The sequence below is a fragment of the Propithecus coquereli genome, unplaced genomic scaffold (assembly GCF_000956105.1).
Source record: "Propithecus coquereli isolate 6110/MARCELLA unplaced genomic scaffold, Pcoq_1.0 Scaffold123, whole genome shotgun sequence".
Classification (NCBI taxonomy): Eukaryota; Metazoa; Chordata; class Mammalia; order Primates; family Indriidae; genus Propithecus; species Propithecus coquereli.
In genome coordinates, this window is record NW_012136414.1 from 4567177 (window position 1) to 4577679 (window position 10503).

General features: G+C 41.3%; 1 protein-coding gene across 1 annotated transcript; it reads right to left on the reverse strand.

The window, feature by feature from the left end:
- Positions 1 to 1603: 1603 nt before the first annotated feature.
- On the reverse strand, positions 1604 to 9456 carry CLN5 (ceroid-lipofuscinosis, neuronal 5). Its single transcript, XM_012637768.1, has 4 exons — positions 9224 to 9456; positions 6613 to 6778; positions 5741 to 5966; positions 1604 to 3367 (listed from the first exon to the last, which is right to left on the reverse strand). The coding sequence occupies exons 1-4, from the start codon at positions 9454 to 9456 to the stop codon at positions 2856 to 2858; spliced, it is 1137 nt and encodes a 378-aa protein (XP_012493222.1). The 3' UTR covers positions 1604 to 2855.
- Between the last annotated feature and the right edge of the window lie 1047 nt (positions 9457 to 10503).

The following is a 10503-nucleotide window of genomic DNA, read 5'->3' on the forward strand; positions in this document are numbered from 1 at the left end:
GAGAGATAGGAACACTCATACACTGCTGGTGGGACTGCAAACTAGTGCAACCTCTGTGGAAAGTAACATGGAGATATCTTAAAGAGATACAAGTAGATCTACCATTTGAGCCAGCAATCCCATTACTGGGCATCTACCCAAAAGAACAAAAGACATTCCATAAAAAAGACATCTGCACTCGAATGTTTATAGCAGTCCAATTCACAATTGCAAAGATGTGGAAACAACCCAAGTGACCATCAATACATGAGTGGATTAATAAAATGTATATGTACACCATGGAGTACTATTCAGCTTTAAGAAACAATGGTGATACAGCACCTCTTGTGTTTTCCTGGATAGAGCTGGAACCCATTCTACTAAGTGAAATATCCTAAGAATGGAAAAATAACCACCACATGTACTCACCAGCAAATTGGTTTCACTAATCAGCACCTAAGTGCACATGTAGGAATGACATTTATCGGGTGTTAGGCAGATGGGAGGGGGGGATGGGTATATTCTTTCCTATTTTTAAAAAGCCAATATTGATTGAGGGTTCCAAATATTTAAAGTTTATTAGTTATTTTCACCTTTTGACTGTTTTGCTCTATGTGCAAAAATGTATTTTGTGGGTGTACTTACCTAATATTGAGCCAATTAATGACAGAGGATATATCATTTATTCTAAAGCCCTAATATAATCAACAAAATGGTTTCTTAGAGGAAATTTTATACATTTATAACAACAGCAAAATAGAAACCACATTTATGTTATGATTAAGTTAATCATATTGAGTTATATTGCACAAAGGGCAGCAAAATTTAGTTGGCAAATTTCTGTCTGGCCATATTTTGGTTTCCCAACTATAGTTTTGAAAGCATATTCTTGAATCATCTGTACTTGAAAACTCTATTTCATCTTAGAGGTTTGATAAATTCTTAAGAAGTACTTAAGTGAATGCTATGCTCTCTGTGCTATAGTCACCTGAATCTGTGTGGTACTTTCACAAAATTTCATTTATTAATATTCTTAGGGAAAATAAAAAATCTTGAATGCTTTTTAAAATATAACTATTCGAATGTTGCTTTTATAATAAAAATAAGTTCCACATACAGATGTCCTCATTTGTTTTTGCTATGGAATCATGTTCTGTGATTTATAGTTGACACAAACTTGGTACAAGAATTTTTTGTCACTCTGATGCAGTTCTAGAAATCCAAAATACTGTTTTCCCTGAGTAATTTTTCTAAGAATCAGGTAGAAGTTGGTGTTGCCCGAGTTTAGCCACTAGATGGTAATAATGCTAAGATTCAAGTTTTCTTGTGACATACTCTGAAGACAATCAGCAGTTTAAAGAGGCAATATTAATTAGGAATGTTTAGGCACTACTATACATGAGTAGACAGGCTAAATGGGAAGCACTGAAAGTTTTCCTTATGTATTTGAGGAAGACTACCTCTGTATAGTAGGCAGAATGGTGTAATGCAGTGTTTCTCAAGCTATCTGTGGTGACTAGGTTTTTATTTCCAGTCTGTGGGGCCTACAGTTTTGAAAAATACAGTAAAAATGAATTCCTAGACAAATAAGACCAAAGAAATACAAAATACATTTTTTATTAGAGCCAACAGAAACAAAAATACCCCAACAGATTTCTTTAAAAGTTTCTAACTGCTTCCTGTACTTATCTCTTCATAGATGAGTAACATTTGGTTGACAGATACTGGTCCAAAGATAACACATGGATTATTTTTGCTGATCTCTGCTCCATCATCTTACTGATTGGTGTTTTTTTCCGTGAATAGAAAGATACTCAATTGATTATCGAATGCTTAAAGGACCCTGAAAACTTGTTTGATGGCCCTAACGAAAACACAGCTACTTGGAGATCCTTAGCAAAAATCTGTCCTATCTCTGGGAAGTGCACCCTCTTCCACAGCACTGGCAGCTTTAGTGGGAGGAAGAACTACAGGAAGCAGTGGAGTCAGAAGGTACCTGTTCACCCAAACATGTCTGCAGCCAGCTACTTCGATGCTCCAAATGTTTGAAGAATCGCTGAAGCGCTACACTACCAGCTCGGTCCAGGTGATTACAAACCCAGGAAAGGCTGGCCCACAAACTACATTAGGCAAGATCAAGGATGACAATTTGTTCTTTGATTAATCATTATAGCTACCATTCATTATGACCTTACTATGCCAAACACATACGACTTCAATCTTTACAATGCTAATAGACGAATCATTTTACAGATAAGGAAACTAAGGTTTAGAGATGTTAAGTTGCTTAAAAAACAAAAGCCAGTTACTAGCTAGATCCAAAATGGTAGCCAGAAATTTGTGCTCTTTAACACTGTTGTTTATCACATCTGAAAGAAGCACAACCACTCCAGGTATGGTGTTCAAACAAATCTTTAAAGTTAGGTGAATGGAATGCAACTAGACTGGGATCCAAAGGTTAGAAAAGCAGTAAAGTCAGTCTAAACTCCTAGAAAAAACTTAAATGACCAGAAAAAGTAGCTCCCACCATGAAAATATCTCTCAGGGTATTTTTAAAATCTTGGGCACACCATATGCACAACTTTAAAATATTGAGTCCTACATACCTGATATGAACCATGATTCTCCACATTAACAAAGACTTGGAAATTGAAATTAAGATCACCTAACATGCTCACTTTGGCCAATATAATAAGAGTTTCAGCTTCTTTCCAAGAGAAAAGTCCTGACATGTTAATATGCAACAAATCTGCTGACACGCATTTTATCTTTCTGCCCCAAGGAAGAAAGACTAAGAAATCCACAAATGTAAAATCACCCCCTGAAAAACTGGGATGCTGGCGGTTGGAGAAAAGAAGAGCAGTAGAATTAAGGTTTTACAAGCCAGGGAATGTTTTGTTTCTGTTAGGTAAAGGGATTTCTTCATAGGTTATTTTAATGAAAGGGTATTTCATAGGTAAAAACCAATATTCAAAATTATAAAACAAATAGAATTGTCTGTGTATAATCACTGCATCAAAAATTTGCAAAAGACTCAACAGAAATTCTTTAGTTGACAAGTGTGGTTTGAAGGGATAATAAAATCTTTTTATGGCTAAAGCAAGACTCTTGTTTCCTGATGGCCCAAAAACAGATGTTTCATTTCCAAGGTAAGTAGGTTCTCCACTGTACAGAAATATTCTTGTATAGTTGGTTTCTATCTTCTTGAACTCTGCTCCAAGTTCAGCCAACTTCTTGTATGTCCGTAACACAAATTTGGAACAGTCGTAGGATTCAAACCACGTCTCTGCGCCTTTTGCTGGGCTGGCTTGGACAGTCCAGGTCTCATAATAAATCCCTGTTTCATTGTCCTGTTTTACCCACTTTGCCATTTTGTTGAACATGTTTCCTAGTTTAAAAAAATTAAAAAAAAAAAACCTATGTGAACATCAAAGCTAATAATGTTAGTTTTCAGTAAAATGTTCTAACTTGATTAAGACCATGATGCGCATGAGTAAACAATAGTTTTGAATTTCCAAACCTGCATTTCACAACAGGAATCTAAGCTTGGCCAATTTTTATTCCATTCTTTAAGTCATAAGGCATTTCTGAAGTACAAAGACAAGTCTCAGGTACTAACTCTACAACATTTAAGCCATAGTCAAAGTGAAATTACACAAATGCAGAAGCTCTACCCCACACTGAATCTATCTACTCACTGAATCTCGGATTCAGAGGCAAATGAGAAAAGGAAAGCAAAGAAAGAACTGTAGAAGAGGAAACGGTGAATGGGCAAAGCTGGTGTAAGAAAAACAGGCAGATGAAATGTGGAGCTTTTGTGTCGCGAAGTATGGTCGGTATACGCAAAGTATGACTGGCTGCCTGAGGAGCAGCTACTCTAGAAGGCTGGCTTACTACTGTTACAGGAACCCATACCATGCCCCTTCCCCTGAAAGACCTGGCATGTCCCTTTATCCCTGGGCTTGCAGCTGCTGGGATGCTGTTGACATCCCCTCCCCCACACCTCCAATGAATCAACTAAACAGGACACGTTTTTGGCTGAGTTCATAGACTACACACAGCCTAGGCTGGCTAACCCTCTCTCCTACTGCCTTGTACCCAACCAGAAGAATCTCTCCAGATATTTAGATAACACCGTACTCTGAATGTTACAACCCTCATCTGGGCATTTATAATGCCAAGTGGAGCTGGGCCCCAACATTTCGCTTTGTCACTGTGTGCAAACCTTTCTTTGGTTACTTCAACTTGAGTCCATAAAATAAATACTTCATGTTTGCTGAGATAAATAAGAGTGGCCGCCTTTATCAATTTTACGGAATTAAAATTGTGGAATAATATAAAGTCTGTTTTCTTAGAACTCGGGATACTCTTCTTAGTTCAACTTTGAAAAGCCACTGTTGTATGTAAGAGATAAAAATGCTTTAAAACACTATTTTGTAACATGAAGAAAGGTCAATGAACAGGACTAATCACAAGGCAGATGGATGACTTAAAAGATTTAAGTACTGGTATGTTACAAACTATGTCACAAAAAGTAGTGAATACTTGTTCACATTATCATCGATTTATGTCAGAAGGATGAACTTTCAGCTAATGATATAGGTGAAAAGGGAGAAAGAGAAGTGAACTGGCATGGAATGAAAGAAAGAGCAGCTATTGATTTTATTGAGCATTATTAAATGAGGGATGGACTTTTGTACTGTTCGGATGGCTTCGTACTACATTGATTAGAAAGGAGGCGAAAAGATTTGAAAACAGCATGGGGTATTCAGTTGAAAGATTCCCCAGGTTACATTTAAAAGACCTCAGTTCTAGTCCTGGTGTTGCTGTATCCAGCTTTTGTGACCTTGAGAGATGGGTCAGTGACGTTACCTGGCTGAGCCTTAGTTCCTTATTTGTGGAAGGAAGAAGAGTATTTTATCATCTCCACTGAACTGTGAGTTAACACACCTCAAAATGATTTGTAAGGAGCTATATAAGTAGAAAGTGTGGTCATTTTCTCAAGTACTGGAGTTCACTGAATAATTATTGTCACAAACAATGCTTTCATTTCAGATGTTTCCACTTTTTTGGGGAACAGCAATTTATAACGCAGTATTCTATAAATCATGTGGGCAATGTCCTTACCTCTAAGATGCTATGGTGGTATCATCCCCCTTCTACACAAGGGCTGATAAGGTAAAATGTGACTGAAGGTCACACAACAAGTTATTGATGAAAGTTCTGCTGAACTCCTTTCATCACTAACCAACACTGCAGCACATGCAGCAAAATTCAACTGTTTCAGCAACTCACCCATACAGGAAAGAACAGGAAATCTCAGAGAAAAAATATTTAAATTGTTCAAAGGGGCCTCAAATGTATAAGAGTATATACATTTTGGGAGGCAATGTACCAAAGTGGTTAAGAGAATGGCCCCAGGGGCTTGACTGCCAGGACTGGAGCCCCACCTACTTAGTTGTATAAATTTAACCTTTCTGTGCCTTACTTTCGCTATCTATAAAATGGAAAAAATAACAGTAACTCTCAGGGAGTTGTGATGATAAATGATGTGATATGTGTACAGCACTCAGAACAGTGTCCAAAGTCTATATGAGTAGTAACTGTTATTTTTCAACATAAAAATATTTGAATTTATCATCACTAAAAATTTTTTTTCAGATACAGTTTACCATTAACATATCCTCAGTGGAAGTACTGTGATTTCTTTCATTTGGATTTGGATGCAATCATCAAATACTGCCATATTTCTGAAACTTACCTGATATGGTCGCTACTAGAACTAATGTTCCATTTTCCTTCCAGTGAGTATCATCAATTCCTTCAAAAAAGCAGGCAGCCCCTTGATTACACCAGAAAGGGGCATTCATTTCAGGTCGCATATGGGGAAATGTGCAGTTGCCAAGTTGGAAAAGTTCATACCATTCCATTGTGTAGTTCTTGCCAGTTAATTTACTCCTGAAACCAATGGCATCGTGCATAATTTTCTGTGTAAAGATAATATATGTATAAAAATTTGTGAAGTAACCATGGGTCCAGGTAACCTGATAGGAGAAATTGTGGCACATCACACAGAATTAACTGTTTAGCTGTTCCTCCCCTGTGTTGCTATTCTCACGTTCACTCTGTAGCCACACGAACTCCGGGCCCTCGTCCACTCTGGCTTTGGCCACTGCAGCTCATCTCAAATAGGAGGGAAGTATGCTATGTGGGCATGCTCGTAATTTCCTTACAGCTTAGAGTAAGTATGAGAAGCCTCCATGCCACAGTCTCAGGGAGGAACTCTATATACCTCACAAGGTGATGACCCAACCTGGAAAAGAGCCTACAACAGGGCCTGGAAATCAAGAGACGCTCCCTCCCCGCCTGGCCCCTTCCCTCTCACTTTCCAGGAGCTGGGTATAGGAGGAGGGTTCAGATTCACAATATCAAAAGGAACTAAAATAATTACATTTGTTATTGTCAAGATTACAAAAACTGGAAATAACTATTTTTGACTGCTCATTTTAAATACGCTAATAGGAACAGCAATAAACATGATCTAAAACCAGCCATTTGATAGTGATTACTCCCTCAAATCAACTTAACAGCCAATCATTTAACCAAAGTTACAAGATCAAGATGCATCCTTACCAAGTGTCCCAGGAGATCTCCATATTTAAATTCCCATACCGGGGCTTGTAATCGGAAGACGTCGATGACATCATCACCCTTCATAACTGGGACAGGTGAGCCAGTTGGACAGAAAGTGTACTTGGCCTGACAGTAAGGATCTGGTTCTGGACGGAAGGAAAAGCGTCTAATAAAGAAAAAGAAACCATCAACTTAGATTCTAACGGGAATTTAGTTCTTCTCACACATTTCTGAATAAAGATTTTAAATGCATTGTCAGGAACATTCTTAGGGAAAACAGTCAAAGTTCAGACCATAGTGAATAAACTTACATTTTATTTGTTATCCTGTGAACTTCCAATGATGTCTTTAATAGCAAATGATAAACTGTACTTTGATAAATGCAAGTTTCCCTGTTTCTCGCTCCCATTGTGACAAGTTTTGAAGGCAGGGACATGTCTTAAAATATTTATAGCTCCAGACCTTATCATAGTAGACACATACAAATGTTTACAGAATAAATGAATATTTTTCCAATGTGTTTAATTTTCCAAACAATCCTTACATTAAGATTCAAAGATAACTATTAGTGGGATACAGTTTATATTTACTTAATAATGAGCCAACATTCATTCAACCAATATTTACTGAGAATCTACTATGTATAGGGCACTATACTAGGAAGGAAACAAAAATTAAAATGCCGTTCCCTTCTCACTGAGCCTTGGGTAGGAGCTGAGAAGACATTAAACAAGTAATGAGGTGCACTGTGGTAGGTGCTAAAGAAATAGAGTCCTGGGGGCACAAAGGAGGGAGAAATCATTTTTACCCAGTGTGCGTGTGAGATGGGTCGGGGTGGGGAGGGCAAAGAAAGAGATGAAGTCCTGGCCTAAGGGTTTTATACACTTGCAGAGAAGGTTAGGACAGAAGAAACAAAATGTTAAGCATGATAAAACAAACGTGGCACACTTGAAGGGTCTCCAGTAGGTACAGAAGACCAGAATTCAGGCCTCAGGGCAGCAGTGGAGAGAGAAAAGGCAGGGACTGTCATTTTGTCACTAAGAAAGTGTGACTGGTAACTCCCCCCCACCCCACTCCCCACCCCCGAATCCTACAACTGGGGAGGGCTGAGCTTAAAGGATGTTAAGTAGCAGATCTGATAGAATCTTATTTTATGAATTAGAGAAGTGTGAGGAGAGAGGCCGAATTAAAGCTGAGACATCACGAGGAGGTGACTGCAATAACGCAGGCAAAGAAAAGGTCACAGCGATAGGACTAGAGGGGGACTGTGATTGAATTCAGCTCAAAAGACACTTACTTGTCACCTATACCTGGCACTGGAAGAGAAAGAAGAATAAACAGCAGCTTCCATCCTCCAAGAATCCTAGATCCCTAAGGTTCTAGCCAGATCTATTGTTTTACAATCCTAACACATCAACAAAAATTTATATTTTAAGAAATTAAAATATTGATGTTAACTAAAAATATTAACTCTTCCAAAAGTTTATGCCACTTCGGCACACTGTTTTATAGGTACTTAACTGGTTTAAAAAAACACATAGGTTTCACTTACCCACAGCAAAATCTATTTTAGGTCAAAGGTAATTTAAAACACCTAATTTAAGTGTGAACTTAATAAAGTTGAATATTATTATATTCAACTAAGGGGATTAGATGGGGGCATGTACTTAATACCCGGGACTTTTAAAGAAACACAAGCCACTGTCAACACCTTGCCCTAACATTAAATCAAATAGTTTAGATTTACAATCTCGTTTTATTGAATAATTTTTACTTTTTACAAACATTTTATTAACATTTTCAAGAAAACAAGCTTCAACCACAAACTTCTCTTTTCATGTAGTATATCGAGCAAAACAAAAAAGTGGTGCAAACCATTCAGTGAGCAGAATATACTAGTATCTAGGTTCGGCAACAGCTGGCAGTTCCTATTTTGTCATGCAAAATACTTGTGTTTTCAAAAGCTGCTGGTCTTTCTCCTGCCTGATGTTGACAGCAAGTTTTCTTTATGTTTAGCTAACAGTCCTAGGCTGTATCTTCCAGGTTAAAGGTTCAAATCAGCTTCGCAGGTTTGTAGCATTTGTCCTCGATTTATGACCAGCGTCCTACCTCTGAGTTTAAGAGAGTGGATAAACGAGGTGACCATCCTTTCCAGTTTGCCCGGGACTGAACGAGAAGGAGATTCCCTGGACGCGGAACTTTTAGTGCCAAAATTGGGAAGTCCCGGCCACACCAGGGCGAGTTGGTCACGCTGTAAATTGTGCCAAATGTTACGCAGTAATAACGGACAGTGCAGTAAGTAAGTAATAGATGTGATATTTAAAGTCTTTCTAAACTATTCAAGAAATCAGTTACTAAGTCACTCCATAAAATAACATTACTCCTTTTCTTCCTCGACTGGGGACTGCCCAGAGCCTGGCTCCGGCGTCCCGAGAGGAAGAAACCTCCTAGGGCTGCGCGACCCGCTGCGGGTCCCGAACTCTCAACTTTGCTCCAAACTGCGCTCCGAGCCTCACCAAGCGCCGCCCGCGCACCGTCGCGTGACCGGACACAGCGTCCAACCGCCCCCAGCGCCAACCCCGACCGTGCGCGCACCCGCCGCCGCACTCACTTGTAGGGCACCGGCCAGCGGCGGCTGGGGGCGCTGCCCGAGGCCCGGGGCCAGCACCACGTCGCCGCCAGCCAGAGCAGCGCCAGGGCCCAGCGCCAGGATGCGCGTCCCGGGGCCGCGCCCGCGCCCCGCCGCCCCTCGGCCCCCGGGCCGATGTTTCCCGCCTGCGCCATAAGGCGGCTCCCGCTGCTTCCGGCGCCTCGGGAGCCCGGCGACACCGGTTGGCCGAGCATGCGCGGAGCCGCGAGCCGGGTTCGGGCCGCCGTACCGCCCAGCCCGGCGCCGGGCCCAGGCCTTGGCCGCGAGGGCAGGGCCCGGGGCTGACGCCTCTGCGCGCGTGACGCCTCCACGCCCCCGGGTCCTCCCCTTGTCCGCACCAGTTCAGGGCGGGGCTTTGGTCTGGCTCCCCAAAGAATTCCATCCAAGCCTTGGGGCCGCCTCTTACCTGTAGCGCGTCCCGTCTCAGGTGAAAGGTACCTCTTCTGCGGAGCTGCCACTGACCTGCCTCCAGCAAGAACCAGCAAAACAAAAAATCTGGTTCCTCTTTTGGATTCTCTAGCACCGAACTCTTACCCCATCTCACAGGGCCCAGACTAGGCGCCAACACACATCTGAGTGAATGGGAATATTTGGGGGTGGTGGGTGCAGTGAGAAGACTGGGGACAATAACGGGGAAATGATTGGCACTAACAACATATAGTCCGTGCTGCTACCCAAATGCCGTTGAAGCTTCTCCCGCTCCCTCAGGAGGGGAGAAGATTCTACATTACCTTCTCTTCTTTGACCCTCCAACCACCAACAGAAAATAATGGGATCAACTGCCCTGTTTTGAGGAGACAATCCTTTCCAAGCTGTTAGACAAATACTGACTTATGTCTATAAGTACATTAAAATCTTTATCACATGCCTCACTTGTTTTATGAGAGCAGCCTTGCAGAACCCTTGCAGACCAGGGCTTCATCAGCTTCACCCAGAATGCATGTGGGCCATCCTAATATTTGTAAGCATATTGGACCAAGCAACGTGGCTTCTGTAGCCAGAGGTGATCACCACAATCCGTGTCTGCGGAGGGGTCCGGTAGGGGGTGGCGGTGTCACTGGCTTCTTTGGGCCCTCCAGTCTCCTGAAGGCAGATGGAAATCGGGCACGGCTTGCTGTACCAGGCTGAGGGGCTCTGAGGAGGTTCAGGCAGGGCAGCATTTTAACATCCATTCGTCTAAACCTTTAGGTGACGACAGTCCTAGCTCTCTTCTACATGCTATCGCCCAATTCAAAATGACC

Excerpts from the sequence above, each read along its gene's own strand:
- CLN5 (XM_012637768.1), bottom strand. The coding sequence starts at position 9,456 with ATGCTCGGCCAACCGGTGTCGCCGGGCTCCCGAGGCGCCGGAAGCAGC. Across the intron at positions 6,779-9,223 it reads CGCTGGCCGGTGCCCTACAA|ACGCTTTTCCTTCCGTCCAG; the intron begins GTGAGTGCGGCG and ends TTTCTTTATTAG. Across the intron at positions 5,967-6,612 it reads GAGATCTCCTGGGACACTTG|AAAATTATGCACGATGCCAT; the intron begins GTAAGGATGCAT and ends ATCTTTACACAG.